The following is a 20,850-nucleotide window of genomic DNA, read 5'->3' as shown; positions in this document are numbered from 1 at the left end:
ATTTTTAATATTTCATAAGTTTATTGTTTTTAAATTTTAAATATATCAGTAAAATACGACAACAAATATTAATTTTCTCATCTCAAACAAATTAGATAACAATACTTTGTGATTAGTTTTTTCTAAATATTGTACGCGCATAAGCGTCTTAAAGCTACTCTCCTTTTATTATTGAAAAAAAATAGTATATATATTTGTTCCTTTTAGTCTAAACGAACCATGAGCTTTTTCTTGTGGGGGAGATATTCTATTATTGTATATTCAGGGGAGCAAAACGAGGATACAAGAAACATTGTGGCCGTTCCTTTCAATTGCAGAAAACCAAATAACAATTAACAAAAATCTGGAGGCAATCTCAATTACAGTATAAAACATAGGAGGAGCTAATCTAAAAAGCCTCTTTACGCGGCCGCCGGAACTTGGTTGCCCTTTCGGAATCGGAGAAGACACCGTCGCCGCCTTTCATCCGTTTCTACCATCAGTAAGCTTCCAATTCCCTTATTTTCTCGAAGATAAGTTTTGTTTCTATTAGAGTCGGTGTATTGGTCTTGTTTGGGTGAATTTAGGGTTAGGGTTTTATCTTTAGAGGAGAATTGGGGATTTATATGGCTGCTGGAAGACATGGTGAATATAGGGACGACGAATTTAGGGGCCAGGGTTTGGAATTTGAGGTTTCAAGGAGGGAAGTTGGTTACTCAAAAAGAAATTATGATGGATTTCGTAACGGCGATAGCGGGGTTAGGCTAAGACGAATGAATTTAAAAGAAAGAGAGATGATGAGTAATTCAGGTAGGAGTGACCGTGAGCCCGGGGAATTATCATCGTCCAGTGAGAGTGTTTCTGATGATCAGGCCAGCAATTCGGACAATGGAGACCAGTTACTTGTACAGAGCAAAATAAGAAAATTTTCACCCGTTATTTGGGATAATAAAGATGCTAAGAAAGTGAATAGAGTGTCAAATATTCGTACAATTTCACTGGCAGCTGCTAAGGTGCAGAACTATTCTATGACTAATAATAATACGGAGCAGTCCCAGCTTAGGGTGAAGGCTATACCTGTTTCCCACGAAGCTGCTTCTGAATTTCCTGACCACATATCTTTGACGCCTCCTGTTGAGGTGCAATCGAGCAATGAACAAGAGGCTAAAATACTTGAACATGGTGAATATGTCCATATAAGAGCATCTCGATGGGTGACTGATGTTGATGTTTTCCTAGTTGCCGACAATAAAATTCCTCGATTAAAGAGTAGGAAACTAGGGTCATGGTCGACTGAAACAGGTGGGCGTAGGAAATCACTGACCCCTGAAATTGGGAACCCCAAGAGAAATAGGGCGCGACCCTCAGAATCTGATGATCATATTAGGTCTTCTAGTAGAGATAGTTACCAGGAAAATAATTTAGACAAGAATGACTCCATGGATGTGGATAAGGACCGTAATTATGATGATGCTAGTGTTAGCCAATCAGATACAGAATACGAACACGAGCATGATTCTTGTGGTGTACTAGAAGCTTCGTTCCCTCCTCAAAGGAGCGTAAACATGCTTCAGGGGTGTAGAAGCGTGGATGAATACGAGAGGCTTAACAAGATAGATGAAGGTACATATGGAGTTGTTTACAGAGCTAGAGACAAGAAGACAGGAGAAATTGTTGCTCTAAAGAAGGTTAAAATGGAAAAGGAACGAGAAGGGTTTCCTTTGACATCTCTAAGGGAGATAAACATTCTCCTCTCTTTCCACCATCCCGCAGTTGTAGATGTTAAAGAAGTAGTTGTAGGGAGCAAACTTGACAACATTTTCATGGTGATGGAATACATGGAGCATGACCTGAAGGCGTTGATGGAGACAATGAAACAACGATTTACCCAAAGTGAAGTCAAATGCCTTATGCTCCAGCTTTTGGAGGGTGTCAAGTATCTTCATGATAACTGGGTGCTTTACCGAGATCTGAAGACTTCAAATTTACTGTTAAATAACCAAGGTGAGTTGAAGATTTGTGACTTTGGATTGGCTCGTCAATATGGGAGCCCCCTGAAAACGTATACTCAATTGGTGGTTACTTTGTGGTACAGGTGAGTTTCAATTCAATGCTTTTACTTGTTTTGATTTTAATTTATTCGAAAAGTTTTAAGTACATGGACATATTATTGTTGAGTTGTGTATGTTGCCAAAAAAGATTTCTGTTAAATTCTTCCTCTATCTGATCTTTTAGTGACAAGGATTGAAAAATTATTGCCAAAAAAGATTTCTGTTAAATTCTTTCTCTATCTGATCTTTTAGTGATAAGGATTGAAAAATTAGTATTCTTACAGGGCACCTGAACTTCTTTTGGGAGCGAAACAATATTCCACTGCTATTGACATGTGGTCATTGGGTTGTATCATGGCTGAATTGCTGAGGAAAGAAACGCTTTTCAATGGGAAATCAGAAGTTGATCAACTTAACAAGGTCTCTCTTCCAGCTGCTTTATTTTGTAATTAGTGGAGAGTTACTTACGGCTTCGGCGATGTAATTTCTAACACCTATTTGTGGGGTTTTCCCTTTCCAGATTTTCAGAATCCTTGGCACCCCAAATGAGACGATATGGCCGGGGTTTTCCAAACTCCCTGGGGTGAAAGTCAACTTTGTAAAGCATAAGTAAGTATTATTTTCTGCTATATTTTATCCCTACAATAGACAACTGGAGATTCATTTCTTTATTTTGTTACTGTTTTCCCAGGCTTCCAGCTTTGAGTGATTCTGGTCTGGCTGTCCGGCTTGGCTACGATTTCAGTTTGACAGCAAATATTTCCATGTTTCTGTTAACCCATGATTATTCGTTTCAGGTATAACTTGTTAAGAAAGGAATTTCCGGCCACATCCTTCATGGAACCTGGACTATCTGATGCTGGTTTTGACCTGTTGAACAAGCTACTCACTTATGATCCGGATCAGGTATTAATAACCAAACATATGTGAACTTGTAAGTTTGCTCTAAGCTAATCTTTCCTGCTCAAAAGCTTATTGTTTGTGGTGACAAACTGCAGAGGTTAACTGCTGAAGCTGCGTTGAACCATGAGTGGTTTCGTGAAGTTCCTCTTCCCAAGTCCAAAGAATTCATGCCTACCTTCCCTGCACAGCATGCGCAAGACAGGTGTTAATCCCGTGAACTTCAATTGTCAGTCATACTTGATTAGGAAAAAGTTGTCTATTATCAAATATTTGAGAATTTGTTAATCTCTTAAGGTGATCTTATCCCTACCTTATTCTGCTTTTAGGCGTGCGCGAAGAGTAGTGAAGAGTCCAGATCCGCTAGAGGAGCAGCGAAGAAAGGAATTGCAGCAGGGGGAGTTGGGGACTGGTGGCTTGTTTTGCTAAGATAAGTGAATAGCATGCAGTAACTGTTGGTGTTTTGTCTAATACTCAGGGTCGATGTGGTTGAGGTTAGAGAGCCATGCGTTGAAAGGAAGATGCAAAACTTGTTTTGACGATCACTTGTGTTATTCTTTTAGCAGGGCACTTTTGACAGTATATCACGGAAAAAATGCTTTGACTATTGTACATGTCTCAGATTTTGTTGCAGGTTGACTATCACTGGGCGCTGGAACCTTATCATGCAACTGCATGCATGGCTGGGTGGCGTAGTCAGTTTATCTATTAAGGAACTGTTTCGAAGGAAACTCGTGTATGTAACATATTTCGATTAAACAATTTTCTCGCAATTGATTTGGATACCGAGTATTTTGGATTATATCGTATATTTAGCTACATATGTTTTGATCTTTATATTCTGTTTGCAAGAGACGGCGGTGTAAAGAAGAAAGGCACTACATAGATTTTTCATTGACGAAGAATTTCACAGAAAAGTATTGCACATTTAAAGGTAATGATTAGATCTGGATATCCTTAATATAAAACAAAAAAACAATAATTGGATCTGAATACATGGATAGTGATAGAAGATGTCATATATGATCACTTATCTCTTGGCCCTTCAGTGATGTTTACTTCTCATTCGTTCTTTTGGTTCTTTTTACTTGCATTCTTTGGTGAAGTTGCACAACCACTGTCTGCAACGAATCCGATATGATGGATGCAAGAATTGTCTTTTGAGATGACATGTACCCTTTGCGATCTCAAACGTCATAACACTGGCAGAATTGGGTAGACATGAGAAGTCAAAGCTCTGTGCGAATGTGATGACAATTGTGGTGAAGTTTCTTAAAATTAAAAGATATTGATATTGGTGACTTGGGATGCTTAAGTAGCCAAATCTGATGGTGATTTGTGGTGTAGAGCAGCTTCTGTTGCAATGATTTCCTTGTTGTGTAGGGACTGCTATCGTTATCTCTAATTTTTTACACCAGATCGTGAACTTATTTAGCAAAGAATGTAAATGGCGATAATGAAATATACTGTCAGTAGCTGTCAACTGACACTATTTAGGTTGATTAGTCGTCTGTTAACTTGTTCCTGGATCCGTTTTGTGTGTTCAGTTCGCGATTTTTCTTGAGCTTTGTTTTTTATGTAGTGCCCTTGAAAGTATGGCAGCTGTCTAATTATCTGACTTGGTTGGTCACCAGATGACGAATTTAGTTATCTACTTTTTCTGGTTTCTCTTTTATTTTAAATGGTGCCCACAAGATTTCCAATTTACAGTAAAATTAAAAATGCAAATGTCAGTGCAGTGCCAAGGCAAGCAGGTTGAGGGAGCTTAGCTACGACCTGACATATGTAAAACTTCAAATTTATTTTCCGTTCAGATTCTCATTTTATCTGCAAGTGCAGTGAAGGTACTTTACTTCCCTCATGTAAGAGTCGTATAATGCATGCTTTGATATCTTTTGCATCCTTTAGGAGGTGTTCTGTTTTGTCCATAAGATAGAATTTCAGACTAATTAAGTTGTGGATATTTTTTCCTTATCGGATTGTATCACAGAATGTTTAGTTATTCTTATGTTCTCTTCTCGGGTTTGCCTGCCATGACAACAATGCAAATCATGGTTTATCAGCTTTATTTAATATTTTTGTTTTTTGATTTAGCTTCAGAATGTCATTGGGATGGATGACTGCTAGGTTTATTTATATAGCTGAACACAGCTGATTAGTTTGACCTTTTGTTTTCTCTGTCATACGCATACATGGAAACCTTTTGTTTTCTATGGCATAGGCATACATGGAAACGGAAGGGAAAGACTATAATCAAACGTGTTGCAGTAAATGAAATGGTTTATTGAATGTTTCAGCAAATTCTAGCTGTTTCGAGAAAGCGCTGTGACTGAAAAATGTAGATTTGTTGTTTTTAAAGCTAATATACCAATAGATAGGATACCTAGTGGCTAGTTTTATTAATAAGTCTCAAGTAATGAGGGTAGAAGGACTCTACAATGTTACAAGTGATAAAAACCATGTCCGGCGCACACTTAAGGATAGGTAATGTCATATTAATATTCATAGGGCAATAATGCGAATTCATACAGATTGACCTGTCATCTCTTCGGAACTCTAATGTGCAGGTTTGGACATTGTGAGTTGTCTAGGTTTTAAATTTGAATTTGAACATCACTTCCACTATGAAATGCTAAATTAGAGTATTATAATCAAGAAGCGCATTGCCCTCCCTCAAAATTGATCAACAGTAACATGGAAATCTTGTAGAAATTGCTTAATATCATCAATCACAGTATCAATGCTCCAAAGGACCTCTCATATTCCATCCAAGATCATCTTCGAGAATAATCACTAATGAGTCAGTCTTAATGATAACTGGTAGCACCTGGGGATAAAAACAATAACTTAAAAAAGCCTCCTTAATCGCAATTGCCTCAGCCACCATGTTTGAGACTTCAAAGATCTTCATAGCTTTGTCAAACACTAAGTTAACCTCAGTATTTCCAATTTCTTATTATTTTCACCCAGCTTATTTGCTAGTTACCTAGCTATAAAAGGATGAGGTTAGGTTACGACTCTAAAAGCCGAAGATGAAGTGAGTAAGGCTACTTAGAAATCCAGCTGCATTTCTCCCAGGGTTTGAAAGTTCACAGAAGGTTGGGAAATAGTACACCCCGTTCACTAGGTTCTACCACTGCAGGGCAGAATAGAAGAGATCTGGGTAAGGACGATGAAAGCGGGCCCTCTAATGCAAACCATGCGGGACCGTTCACTAGCTTACAAGATCCACTATAGTGGATCAGTCGGCTCGATTACTGATAACGCCCAACTATGCCTTTTAAAGGACAAAGTGGTCGTTGCAAATATAATCCGGTTTTAAGTCCGGAATCGAATCCTCAGGGAACTAACCTATCTATTACACTCTTTAGCAATGTTATTATCAACTCAATCAATCTCTAGATGCAAGATTTTTTGCTCAATTAAGATTGGGTTTTTGTTTAACTACTTCAAATACTATGAAAAACAACAGTAAGCTAAAATAAAGATAATTCAATGATAAAAAGGTCTAGGGCAGTGATTTCCCCAATTGCTAGTTTATGTCTTGATGGAACCTTAACTTTTAAATCATAGAGTTCATCGGCTAGTGACCTTTGATTTCAACTTTAGTGCATCAACGAGCCCTTCCATGGTTCCACTCAACAGATACTCCCCAATCTCTAACCTAACTTCTTTTAGCTACTAAGTGCCTTAGGAGGTAAAGGTTCAATCAATATCAGATTAAGAACAAAATAGGGGATGACTGGTAATGTGGGTGCCAAAAGAAAGGTCTATAGGCTCAAAGGGGCTAGCAACGGAAAATTCTATTATTATGTGACAAGCACATCCATGATCAAGCAAGAAAATGCCTACGTCATCTCCTAGATTAGCACAACTTACAATTTCGCTTCAATTAACACACGGGGCAAGTTCTAGACTACACAGGATAGCATAGAGAATCACGAATCCTCACACACACGTTGCACATGATTCAATCAAGACGGTTCTGTTCAACTCTCAAGTCAAGCAAGCACAATTAAATGAGAAATTTAAGCAACATTGCACTATGCGGTATACAAGTCAAACAACCGAGAAAAGGCGTCACACAATTGGCTATTTACTTTACTTAGGCTTCACAATTCAAATCAAATACACGGGAAAACAGAATGTATGTCATAGCCTAATGTGCCAGCATCAACCATGTCAATGAGTATCTCAGAATGACTCAGTTCCTTTCTAAACTACTCCTAAAAAGAAATTAAAGTTCCCGGTTCGAGCTACATCCTTGGAAAAGAACTGGTTCCCAAAGAAAAACTAAGGATAGAACCAATTGTTGGTGGAAGTTTTGAATCAAGTTGTTATAATCGAGCCGGATTTATGATATGATTGTTCAACTACGTTTTGAATCAAGGTCTTGACTCTTCCGCTATAATCTCTCCGTAATACTCTATGAGGATTAAGAGTTATGGGTTATCGTAATTATCTCTCGATCAACTATAATAATTTACTAGAGCATTCTCTCGAACTACTCTAGCTGACAATATGTGTGCAACTCTAAATTATCCCACCAAAGTTCCGTTATCTCTAAACCCACTTTTAAGTTCAAGTAATGAATCTCTTCAATTACCCAAAAGTGGTGTTGTTCAACAGCTGTCTAACCTAATATTCTTTCTCAAACAATATAAGATAATTAGACATGATTGATCAAGGGCCCATTCAATTAATCACCATACAAAACGTAGTTAAACAATCATATCATAAATCCGGCTCGATTATAACAACTTGATTCAAAACTTCATCCAACAATTGGTTCAATCATAGAGTAGCACCTTAACTTTTAACCACACACTATACTCTTGATTACAATCAATACCGGCACGTAAGCATGAACACACAAAATTTCACATTCTTCCCGTTTAAGCATGCCCAAGTATAATATTTCAATTCAATAAATTCCAACAACATATTCGTCACCACCCAACCTCAACAATCGACTTGCAACCACTAAGCACCCTCAATTCGTGCACTTACCCAACAAGAAAGTTTACAACATTATCAATCATTCATGAGATCATGTGCCCTCACCAACAAACAAAAGAGTGAATATAGACTAGTTCACACATTCAAATATGCCTTTGAACATAATTTAAGGACATTACACAATTGAACCAAATTCACTCACTCTCACAAAGAGTTCATATGCATCCCGTGATCGTACTATAAGCTTACCCATAGTGTATATGTCTACTAATTTGAGCTAGCCAAATATAGGATCAATTAGGACTTTAAGGTTGTAATGTAGGCTAAGGGACGAGTATGATACATTTAGAAATAGTGGCTAACCCTCCTAAGCACTTTAATACATTCACAATTCAAGCTCATATTCTTCTCAACCAATTCACTTGCCATATACAACATAGTCCTCTTTTCAATTAAGCACTTCTATATTTCCACTAGCACAAATCAATAAGAATTGGTGGTGTGTATTTTTCTACGTACTTTCACTTATCATTTTTCATTTCTTTGAATTTTTCTTTTCCTTTTCTCCTCTTTTTTTTTCTTTTCTTCACACACTCCATACATTAAAGTTCATCGGCTAGTGACCTTTGATTTTAACTTTAGTGCATCAACGAGCCCTTCCATGGTTCCACTCAACAGATACTCCCCAATATCTAACCTAACTTCTTTTATCTACTAAGTGCCTTAGGAGGTAAAGGTTCAATCAATATCAGATTAAGAACAAAATAGGGGATGACTTGTAATGTGGGTGCCAAAAGAAAGGTCTATAGGCTCAAAGGGCCTAGCAACGGAAAATTCTATTATTATGTGACAAGCACATCCATGATCAAGCAAGAAAATGCCTACGTCATCTCCTAGATTAGCACAACTTACAATTTCGCTTCAATTAACACACAGGGCAAGTTCTAGACTACACAGGATAGCATAGAGAATCACGAATCCTCACACACATGTTGCACATGATTCAATCAAGACGGTTCTGTTCAACTCTCAAGTCAAGCAAGCACAATTAAATGAGAAATTTAAGCAACATTGCACTATGCGGTATACAAGTCAAACAAGCGAGAAAAGGCGTCACAAAATAGGCTATTTACTTTACTCAGGCTTCACAATTCAAATCAAATACACGGGAAAACAGAATGTATGTCATAGCCTAATGTGCCAGCATCAACCATGTTAATGAGTATCTCATAATGACTCAGTTCCTTCCTAAACTACTCCTAAAAAGAAATTAAAGTGCCCGGTTCGAGCTACATCCTTGGAAAAGAACTGGTGCCCAAAGAAAAACCAAGGAATACTACCTAGCTATTCTAAAAAAAATAAAAATAAAAAATAAATAAAAAAACAAAAATCTTTTTGGTGTTTTTTAAATCGGACTTTTATCCCTCAAGAAAATTGTTCAAAAGATCCATCGTCGGGAAAAGTCCAAGCTTTTTCAATTTTTTTTTTCAATTTTCGTTTTTTTTACCTAGACTATGTCTACTACGAGTTCTAAAAGAAAAACTAAATAAAAAAATAGTTTTATACAATTACACTTCAGAAAGTAGTTTCCTCACCCCACACTTATATTATGCATAGTCCTCGTTGCATGATCATAGAGAAATATTAAAACAAGGGTGAGAAATACTCCGTGAGGCCCTCTCAGGCCTAGCTCGGACATGATCCTCAATATTAAGGGTCGGGACGACCCCACACTTAGGCTCAAACATGCTCCTCAGCTTCAACTTTGGGTACTCAGACTTCCCCTACTCTACAATATAAAAACAACACAAAACTTGACACTAGAAAAAAATAATCAATAAATAAAAGATATACAGGTTGGGTTGTCTCCCAACAAGCTCCTTAATTATAGTCGCGGCACAACTCTGCTACTCTGCTCAGGTTGGGCGCTTTCTCTTCTTCTTTCTCCCATGAAGTCTAGCCTTTTTGCACGCTCTCGGAAGGTCTCCTCTTTTATATTTGGCTCTTTTCTCAATCATCTTTACACGCTCAACTGGAAACACCACCTCCTCTAACTCAGTTGTCCCATCTGGATCACTATAATTCACATGCTGACTCTGCTCTATTCCCTTCAATTCGACCACAATAATCATCCACAAGTCCACATAATGCTTAGGGAGCTTAAGTGCCTTGTACACATTAAAAGTGACCTCCTCATCGTCAACTCTCATTTTTAACTTCCCTGCCCTCACATCAATAATTGCTCCACCGGTAGCTAAGAATGGTCGCCCCAAAATAATGGGCACTTCCTCATCTACCTCGTAATCAAGAACAATAAAATCAGCAGGAAGAATAAGCTTTCCCACTCTAACTAACACATCCTCAATAATTTCTTCTGGCATGACTAGTGACCTATCTGCTAACTGTAAAGTGATTGTAGTAGGTCTAAGCACCCCCAATCCGAGTTGCTTGAACAAAGAGGATGATATCAAATTTATACTAGCTCCTAAGTCACACAGGGCTCTACCAACTTCTTGTTTTCCAAGAGACAAAGGAATTGTGAAACACCCATGATCCTTCAACTTAGGAGGAAGTTTACTCTGAACTCTGGCACTGCACTCTTCAGTAAGTGCAACTGTTTCGAACTCTGCATGTCTTCGTTTGTTTGCCACAATATCTCTGAGATACCTTGCATACTTAGGCACTTCCTGCAAAATTTCCACCAAAGGTAAATTCACACTCAGTTGGCTCAAAATATCTAGGAATTTATTGTACTTAGCATCATCTTTTTGCTTCTGCAGTCTTTGTGGAAACGGAGGTGGTGGCCTAGTCTTAATTACTAGCTCAGGTCCTTTATCTGATTTCTTATTCCCCTCAACTGGCTTGGGAACTAATTGTCCTTCGGGATGAGCTATATTCTTCTTTTTCTTTGGAACTTCTTCTAATGCTCTTCCATTTCTCAAGGTAACTGCATTGACTTGAGCTTTAGGATTGAGATCCGTATCACTAGGAAGAGCCCCTATTGGTCTGGTATTTTGGGCTCTGGCAAGTTGGCCCACGTGGTGCTCCAAATTTCTCAGTGTTGCGGCTTGAGCCTGTTGATCAGCCATTATTTTTTGATTGAAAGTTTGTTGATCTGCTATTAATTTCTGATTGAAAGTTTGTTGATCTGCTATTAATTTCTGATTGAGGGCTTGCTGGTCGGTCATCAATTTCTTCTTCATCTCCTCAAGGCTAGCTTGTTGTTTAGCCTGAGGTGGACTGGATTGTTGTTGAGGTGCTTGAGGCCGATATTGATTCTGATTGCCTTGATTTCTACCCCAAGAGAATTTTGGGTGATTCCTCTAGTTGGGATTGTAGGTGTCCCCATACTGATTTGTTTGGCCTCGATTTGCATTACCCACAAAATATACAGATTCTGGATTTGCTGGGCATAAATTGCTCATGTGACCCTCTCCACATACTTCACAAAATATTTGAACTTGTTGCACTGGCTGGGCTTGTTGCTTGTTAATGATCATGGTCATCTGATTGACTTGGTTGGTCAGCGTAGAGACTTGTGCTGACATTGCTGAGACAACATCTAATTCAAGAACCCCCGGTGATTTTTGTACCATGTTCCTACCCATCTCTCCTTGCTAATCCGAATTGCTTTTGGAGAATTTGTTCAATAATGCATAAATTTCATCGAAGCTTTTCTCCAATACTTGACCTTCAGCTGCCGCATCGACTACAATTTTTGTTTGGGAATGGAGCCCTTCTATGAAAGTGTGAGCTAACACTTCATTCGTCTGATTGTGATGAGGATAGTCTCTGAGTATCCCCTTGAACCTTTCCCAAGCTGAGTATAAAGATTCCCTTATTTTTTGTTTGAAGGCAACTATCTCACTTCTGATCTTTGCAGTTTTGCCTGAAGGAAAGAACCTTGCCAGAAATTTTCTCGCCAAATCATTCCATGTTGTAATGGAATTAGCTGGTTCTGCCTTTAGCCATCGCTTAGCCTCGCCCAACAGTGAGAATGTAAAAAGTGTGAGCCTCACATAATCTGGAGTGACCCCGTTAGTAGTGATATAAGTATCACTAATCTCCAAGAAGTTCAGAATATGCTGTTGTGGATCCTCGTGTGGAAGACCCATAAATTTCCCATTTGCATGAAGTAGCTGGATCATACTCTGTTTCAGCTCAAAGTGCCCAGCGATCCTGGGCTTCACTATACTGGAGGTGACATTAGCAATGCTGGGCATCGCCACCTCCTGAACAGCCATGGATTGCTCCTCTGCCATGTCCACAAGAAATTGAACAAGTGGCTGAATATTATTCGTGTCCCTTGCTTCCCTCAACCTCCTGTGAAATGTTCTCTCAGGTTCAGGATCAAAGCCTTGAAGTCGGTCTTGGCTTCTGAACCTACGCATTCAATCAAAGTTCCTGAGATCTGAGCAACAATCAAGTAACGTTAGACTCGATGAAATAAACAATTAAAGCAAAAACTAGCAAGTAGCTAATATTCAAGTCCCCGACAACGACGCCAAAAACTTGTTGCTCCCAAACGCACACACAAGTATACGTGGTCGTACAAGTAATAAAATGATAAGTCAGCGTCGAACCCACAGGGACTTATATCAACTACTCACTAACACAACAATATTGTTATTCCGTCAAGCTAAGTTCGAGTTCAAGAGTTTAATTATGCTAACTACAATTCTAAGTAATAACTAAATTCTCAAGCAGTAGAATGATTGTTATGTATTCAATAGAGACAACTATTCCAGGGTTGTGATCGATTCACCAATCCTATTGTGTTCTAATTAACTCTCCCTTTCATATAATTCACTCATGGTTGCTAATTAATCGATAAATGCTCTCATAGCCTTCTCCCGAAGTACTACTCACCTATTCTCAATAGATTAACGCCTATATTCCTATGAAATTAATCTATTAAGAACGCATTAAGATCACGATATTTAATTAAGCATGGTGACTAGGTATATTCCTATCCTAACCACAAATTCGCTCCCCCTAAGGGTTAAGATCATGCTCTCTTCAATTCTTCTCTAATCTAAACACGGCTTTCCCAAGCATAACATAGATAGTAAATAGAACCTAACTGCTGGCCAGACAATTAAGCAATTAAACACAGAATTGAAGAAACAACCATATATTGGTGAATTATAATCAAGGTCAAGCTAATATCAAACAACAATATTCTTGGCTAAATCACAACCCCAGAACAATGGGTGTTTAGCCTCATGATGTAATCAAACAATTTCATAAATTTTGAATAATTAAAATTACTAGAAAAGATGAAAAAATCTGAGATGTTCTTGTGTGTATTTTTGCTCCAAAGTGCGTCTCCCCATGCTAAGCTCCGTCCAAAGTCCTCAAAAATAACGTTTTTATATGTATTTATACCAAGTTGGGTTGGGCGCAGACGAAAACACATTCTCCCGCGCGAAATAGGACTCTGGCTCTGTAAATTTTATACAGCCGCGCCGCACCCTGTGCCGCGCCATGCGGCGTGCTAATGGAGTTTATCAGCAGCCTCAACTTTTTGCATCAGGCAGCATTTTACACAGGCGCGGCGCGGCAATGTAATTTTCTCAGAGTGAACTTATTTCGTCCTCTTTTAACATCCGGACTTGGTACATGCCCTCCGAACACGATCCCGACTTAATGTCTTGGGATTTTACTCAGACTTCAAAGCTCCAAATCATTTGAATTCATTCCATAACGCCTACATAGATCGGAATCACTCCTAAAAGGCATAAAACTCATATTTAGTGTAAAACACTAGCGATTAAAGCTCAAAATCAATTAAAGTGCAATAAATTAGAGTGTAATAAGCGACTAAAATACACAATTATAGCCTATCATCAGTGAAGCATGGCAAGCCTACAAAACAGAATGATGATCTTTCTCGGGGATACACCACCGGATCATGTTATCTACATATATTTTAAACAATAGAGGTTCATACCAATAATAATACCGACAATCACGAAAGAACTTTTTCTTTTGAATTGAGGAGAGTTCATAAGGTACAATACCACTTGCTAAATAATTAGCAATATCAGCATACCAAGGTGCCTCCTCCATTGTCATTGCTAGTAACTGTTCATCCGGGAATGTCTCTGTTATATCCTCAACCTCTACCTTCTTTTTAGCTCCTTCCAACTTTGAGAGGTGGTCAGCTACTTGGTTTTCTATCCCTTTTCGGTCACGTATTTCCAGATCGAATTCTTGTAACAGAAGAACCCATCGACTCAAGCGTGGCTTTGACTCCTTTTTTTCTATCAGGTACCTAATTGCTGCATGGTCAGTGTAAACAATAACTTTCGAGCCAATCAAGTATGACCTGAATTTGTCGAATGCAAAAACAACAGCCAACATCTCCTTTTCCGTCACAGTGTAATTGAGTTGTGCACCGCTTAGCGTTCTGCTTGCATAATAAATCGGGTGCATCAGTTTATCCTTTCGCTGCCCCAAGACTGCTCCTATGGCATAGTCACTTGCATCGCACATGAGCTCAAATGGTTGCTTCTAGTTGGGTGTGACAATGATGGGTGCAGTCACCAATCACTTCTTCAGCTCCTCAAATGCCAACCTGCAATCATTAGAAAACACAAAGGGGTGATCCTTTTCAAGGAGTTTGCATAATGGGTTAGTAATATTGGAGAAATCTTTTATGAATCGCCTGTAGAACCCGGCATGCCCAAAGAAACTTCTCACCGCCTTGACTGAAGTGGGCGGTGGTAGTTTTTCAGTCACGTCAACCTTAGCATGGTCGACCTCAATTCCTTTACTGGACACTCGATGCCCCAGGACTATCCCTTCCTGTACCATAAAATGGCACTTTTCCCAGTTCAACACTAAATTTGTCTCCACACATCTTTTGAGCACTCTTCTTAAGTTGTGAAGACAGTCCTCGAATGAATCTCCCACCACGGAGAAACCATCCAAAAATACCTCCATAGTATCCTCCACCATGTCTGTGAAAATGGCTAACATGCACAGTTGAAATGTCGTCGGTGCATTGCAAAGCCCAAAAGGCATTCTCCGAAAGACGAAGATGCCATACGGACAAGTGAAGGATGTTTTCTCTCTATCTTCGGGGGCTATTGATATCTGATTGTACCCCGAATATCCATCCAAGAAACAAAAGTGCGATCGCCCGGCCAGCCTGTCCAACATTTGGTCAATGAAAGGCAGGGGAAGTGGTCCTTCCGGGTGGCTGTGTTTAATTTTCGGTAATCCATGCAAATCCACCATCCCGTGACTGTAAGAGTTGAGATCAACTCATTGTTCTCATTTTGCACAACAGTCATTCCCCCCCTTTTCGGCACACAGTGTACAGGGCTGACCCAATTGCTATTAGAGATGGGGAAGATGATTCCCGTATTTAACCATTTGATCACTTCCTTCTTTACTACCTCTTTCATGTTCGGGTTCAGCCTTCGTTGATGTTCTTTGGAAGGTTTGTGCCCTTCTTCCAAGAGAATCTTGTGCATACAGAAGGCTGGGCTGATACCCTTTATGTCTGCCATGGTCCAGCCAATGGCAGTCTTACTTTCCTGCAGTACCTGTAAGAGCTGTTCTACCTGCACATCTAGCAAATCGGATGATATAATAATAGGCAAAGTAGAATCGGGGCCTAAGAAAACATACCTGGGTGAGCTGGGAGCGGCTTCAGCTCCAGCTTCGGTGGTTCGTCTACTGATGGCTTTGCTGGAGGTGTAGCCCTTTTTTCTAACTCAAGGGACTCGAACTGAGGTTCCCTTTTCCAGAATCCTTGGCCTTCAAGTGCCATGACCCACTCAGCTAACCCTTCACAATCCATCTCTTCTAAATTTGTTAGACATACCTCCAATGGATCTTTAGCAGTCAGGGTGACATCATCTTCTTGCAAGAATCACATCCACTGCCTCCACTAGAGAGCAATTAGCATATTCACTAGGTCTCCTCATAGATTGCTAAACATTGAATATGACTTCTTCATCGTTCAGTCTCATTTTTAATTCCCCAGTCTCACAATCGATTAGTGCTCTCCCAGTGGCCAAAAATGGCCTACCTAAAATGATAGGTATCTCCTCATCTACCTGACAGTGAAGAATAACAATGTTTGAAGGGAACACGAACTTCCCCACTTGCACCAACACATCATCAAGAATCCTAGTAGGCCTTTTTACCGTGCGGTCAGCCAGCTGCAGCAGCATCGAAGTCGATCTAGCTCTACCAATGCCCAGTTTGGTGTATACATCCAGAGACATCAAATTTATGTTGGCTCCCAAATCACATAATGCCTTTGCAAAGGCATAACTCCCAATCTTGCATGGAATAATGAAGCTACCTGGGTCGGACATCTTTTGAGCCATCGGTCTGGTCACTACTACGCTGCAGATCTGCGTTAGAGTCACTGTGGATAGGTCCTGAAAATCAAACTTCTGTGACATTAGGTCTTTCATCATCTTCGCATAACCTGACATCTCCCTTAAGGCATCAATCAAAGGAATATTCAACTGAATTTGACGCAACATCTCCATGAATTTCTTGGATTAATCTTCCTTCTTTTGTTTTACCAGTCTCTAAGGGAATGGTGCAGGTATTACCCTTTGTGCATTGCTTGCTGGCTTCTTTCTGTTGGGGTTCTGTGGTACAAGAGGCACCACTTGTCTTGTTCTGCAGCTTGTTCATTTATCTTAGTCTTACCCTTTTCATCTTGACCCTGTTCAACCACCACTTCAGACAGATTTGTTGGTTCATATACCTCTAGTGGAGTTGGAATGGCTGGCGTATTCTCTTTACTGGCTAGTGCAACCTCCTGCTCTTTGTCTAAATCTCTCCCATTCCGGAGACTTACTGCCATCAGCTGATTCGGGTTTTGCTCCTTGGGGTTAATATTTGTGTCTGCTGGCAATGTTCCCTAGGGGAGGTTGTTTAAAGCCATAGACAACTGCCCCAACTGAGTTTCAATGTTCTTTATAGCTGAATCATGTATTGCCAACTTTTCTTGCATCTTACCATTTGTCCCAATGAGTTGCTGGAGCATCCCCCTGATCTCTACCATGTTGTTATCTTGCTGCTAAGGAGGTGGCTGATATGTCAACTGTTGCTGGTTCTGCTGTGGGTAGCCCTGTTGTCTCTGGTGGTATGGCACCATTTGGCCTTGAGCTTGCATGCCCCCAGGCTGAGGCATGTTAGGTCTGTATTGCTGAATTGGTACCGGTCTCCACTGCTATCCTCCTTGTCTCTGACCCCCAAAGTTGTTAACATAATTCATATCTTCCCTTGCCCCTTGATTTTCACCTTCTCCGCTCCATGAACACACATAAGACTGAGTAACACAGGGTGTACACAGTACTCCATTTGTTGTGTCAACAATATGCACCTGTTTGGTACCCATCTAGTCTATCTTCTTTGTCAAAATACCCATCTGAGTCATGAGTGTGGCCATGTTCTCTGCATGCGAATTATTTGGGTCAAGAGGAATTGAATGCACTATGGGTGCCAGTGTTGTACCTCTAGTCATCCACCCCGAATTCTGGGACATCTTGTCAAGAAGGATTTTGCACTCGGTGAATGTCTTACTCAAAAATGCACCTCCAGCTGAAGCATCCACATTGGCCTTTAGATTGTCAGCTAACCCCATGTAGAACCTCTAGCCAAGCATCTCGTCTGGAATGCCATGGTGAGGACACTTCACCAGCATCCTTTTAAATCTTTCCCAAGTTTCTTGCAAGGTCTCAATTGGCTGCTGCTTGTACTGTAATATTTCATCAATCTGCCTTGCAGTCTTGTTGGGCGGGTAGAACTTATTCAGGAACTGCTTTACTAATTCCTCCCAGGTAACAATGGAATTGATTGGGAGCGAATTTAACCAAGTCTGAGCTTTCCCAGTCACAGAGAACGGGAACAATAATAGCTTGATAGCTTCTGGGGTCACATTTGGCTGCCTTTGAGTCACACAAATTGACAGAAAATTTTTCAAATGTTGCTGAGGGTCTTCAATGTGTGACCTGGAGAACAATCCCTTATTCTGCAGCAGATACAACATGTTGTTGGTGATCTGGAATGACTCCGCTTGAATTGCGGGCATAGCTATGGCAGTTTCCAGGTCGTCAGCTGTGGGTTGAGCCCAATCATAAAGTGCAGCTTCTGGCATAAGAGTTGCCACCACTCTGATATTTGGGTCAGCTGGCTCATCCCTGATGTTTCCATTGACGTTCTCTACGTCACCCATGTCAATTTCAAGCTGGTGTGGTTGTTGTGATTGTTAGATCCTCTTGTTGGCACGGTTCAATGCCCTGAATGTTTTCTTGGGGTCTGAAAGTCCTTCAAGCAGTTCTCCAGTCCTCGAAGAATTTCTAGGCATACACCTGAATTCCACAAGAGTTCAAACGTTAGAATTTCAATAAAAATTGTTTAACACCTTTGGAAATTGATTTGAACTAATAATTTTAACACTAATTCTAAGTTGTAATAAATAACACCGTTAGTTCCCCGGCAACGACACCAAAATTTGATAACGCCCAACTATGCCTTTTAAAGGACAAAGCGGTCGCTGCAAATATAATCCGGTTTTAAGTCCGGAATCGTATCCTCAGGGAACTAACCTATCTATTACACTCTTCAACAATGTTATTATCAACTCAATCAATCTCTAGATGCAAGATTTTTGCTCAATTAAGATTGGATTTTTGTTTAACTACTTCAAATACTATGAAAAACAATAGTAAGCTAAAACAAAGATAATTCAATGGTAAAAAGGTCTAGGGCAGTGATTTTCCCCAATTGCTAGTTTAGGTCTTGACTCTTCCGCTATAATCTCTCCGTAATACTCTATGAGGATTAAGAGTTATGGATTATCGTAATTATCTCCCGATCAACTACAATAATTTACTAGAGCATTCTCTCGAACTACTCTAGCTGACAATATGTGTGCAACTCTAAATTATCCCACCAAAGTTTCGTTATCTCTAAACCCACTTTTAAGTTCAAGTAATGAATCTCTTCAATTACCCAAAAGTGGTGTTGTTCAACAACTGTCTAACCTAATATTCTTTCTCAAGCAATATAAGGTAATTAGACACGATTAATCAAGGGCCCATTCAATTAATCACCATACAAAACGTAGTTGAACAATCATATCATAAATCCGGCTCGATTATAACAACTTGATTCAAAACTTCAACCAATAATTGGTTCCATCAACCCTAGATAAGTGTTTATCTACTCATACCAAAATAAGAGGAAACTACTAAATTGTTCATAATGTAAAATTGCAAGAATTAAAAGGAGATAGAAAAATTCTAATGTTTGGTTGATCTTCTCACACTTGTTCTTGCCTCCAAAAATAGTTTTAAAAAAACTTGGAACAATCTTGGGCGAGTTTCTAAAGCTTATAAGGGTTTACAAAAGTTTTTCCGAAATTATACTTTGGTCCTCAAACTTCCAGCAACGTGAACAGTGCACCGCGGTCGACCGCGGTGAGAGCTGACCTTTCTGCCTCACGATTTTAATCTATCGCGGTTCACCGCGGTCGCGGTGGACTTCTTGCCCAGGCCATTTTCTGCTTCTTAGTGCTCGGGTACTTCTCGAGTGGGCGTTTTCTTCACATTATCGCCTCCAAAATACTCCATGTTGCTTCCTTTCATATAATATTCCCTGCGAAACAAAAGAACACTATTCAGAGCATTTTATTAGCAATTTATCTATAAAACAACAACAAGGTATGATCATATTAAGACGTAAATATCAACTATATAGCCTACTATCAATTACCCTTTTTGAAGTTTGAGGATTAATTTCTACCAAGTGATGCTGAAGCGGAATTCATAAAAAGGTCTTGGCAAAGTTTTTAATGAGAAAGTGCATGAAGGAGTTTAACCAGACCATATCTGGCCATTGAGTAGGTATATCTAGCAGCCAGAGTTTCTAGTCATTTTAATTTTATTAGAGTTCCCTTGATTTTGAAGCAGGTTATGCATGAATTGTAAAGTGTGGAGTGGTAATATTTAAGTATTTTTATAAAATAAATATTTATTATCATAGAAACATATAAATTAATAGTGTATTTATATTATGGATTTGGCTCGATTGTTTTCTTAAATATTATCGATTTTTTAAAATGAAAATCAAGTCAAAAAATGTGTCGGTTTCTTTAGGTCGATTTGGTTTAGTTTTTGATTTAATCCTTTTTTTTTTTATTGAACACCACTAATCACAAGTCAAACTGAACATTAACAAAAGTTTATTAGCTCCTGTATTATTTTGTAAAACAATGCTCTGACCTTTTACAAATTACCTTGACCTGTTAGGAAATCTATTTACCAACAGAAAAGATGAAAGCGAATCTGACCTTTCCTTTTCCATGTTAATTCTTAAAAAGAAAGTTTAACCAATATAGGAAACTAATTATGGAAAAGAGAACATTTCCTAATAGGAAACTACCTATGTTTTACAGCTTTAGGAATCCTTACATAAATAGCATTTGTTTTCATCTCTCTCTATAAATATATCAGACCTTCAAGAATTCTAAATTGGAGTATTAATTCAAGCACCACCCATACTTGAAGAAGACGAGAAGAGAAAAGGAGTATTTTAAGTTACTTGCACAGACAATATAATAGCGAGGTTAGTTATTATTCTTATCAGGTTACCGGTTTATATGCTTATTACAAATTTATGTATAGTTACTTTAGAGAAAAGAGTTAAATTTGCTCTTATACTATTCGAGATTGAGCAACTTTACCTCCATTAGACTCTTGGTCTATTATTACCCATACCGTGGGAATTTGTCTGTTTTTATTTTATTTTATTTTGGACACGGGAACAAGGGCAAATACGAAACAAGGATGATTTTTTGAGATAGTACATGCACAAATTTGATAAATTTTCCTATTTTCTTATCTATATTTTTATAGAAGACGAGATGGGGACGGGAAAGAAGAAGATAGAAATCAAGCAAATAATGAATGGTGACATTCTC

At 39.1% G+C, this 20,850-nt stretch overlaps 2 protein-coding genes and 1 non-coding gene across 7 annotated transcripts; 2 read left to right on the top strand and 1 right to left on the bottom strand.

The window, feature by feature from the left end:
• Positions 1-234: 234 nt before the first annotated feature.
• On the top strand, positions 235-4,964 carry LOC107817252 (cyclin-dependent kinase G-2). 5 transcript variants are annotated; one of them, XR_012696802.1, is made up of 9 exons: positions 235-2,074; positions 2,315-2,450; positions 2,551-2,639; positions 2,722-2,744; positions 2,828-2,936; positions 3,029-3,135; positions 3,260-3,666; positions 3,783-3,864; positions 4,665-4,964. XR_012696802.1 is itself a non-coding variant. In XM_075225537.1 (6 exons), the coding sequence occupies exons 1-6, from the start codon at positions 606-608 to the stop codon at positions 3,357-3,359; spliced, it is 2,010 nt and encodes a 669-aa protein (XP_075081638.1). In that variant the 5' UTR covers positions 235-605; the 3' UTR covers positions 3,360-3,732. The 5 variants fall into 5 exon arrangements, 1 of the variants encoding a protein (XP_075081638.1); XR_012696800.1 differs by lacking the exon at positions 2,722-2,744; XR_012696799.1 differs by lacking the exons at positions 2,722-2,744; positions 4,665-4,964 and adding an exon at positions 4,037-4,456.
• A 6,698-nt stretch (positions 4,965-11,662) lies between these two features.
• On the top strand, positions 11,663-11,767 carry LOC142166654 (small nucleolar RNA R71). The gene has a single exon (XR_012697057.1). It is a non-coding gene; the product is annotated as a small nucleolar RNA R71 (small nucleolar RNA).
• A 4,068-nt stretch (positions 11,768-15,835) lies between these two features.
• On the bottom strand, positions 15,836-16,405 carry LOC107817250 (uncharacterized). The gene has a single exon (XM_016643046.2). It carries the CDS (start codon positions 16,403-16,405, stop codon positions 15,836-15,838), a length of 570 nt encoding a protein of 189 aa, XP_016498532.2.
• Between the last annotated feature and the right edge of the window lie 4,445 nt (positions 16,406-20,850).

This window comes from Nicotiana tabacum, chromosome 11 (assembly GCF_000715075.1).
Source record: "Nicotiana tabacum cultivar K326 chromosome 11, ASM71507v2, whole genome shotgun sequence".
In the NCBI taxonomy this organism is placed as follows: Eukaryota; Viridiplantae; Streptophyta; class Magnoliopsida; order Solanales; family Solanaceae; genus Nicotiana; species Nicotiana tabacum.
This window is presented reverse-complemented; position numbering and strand designations above follow the sequence as displayed.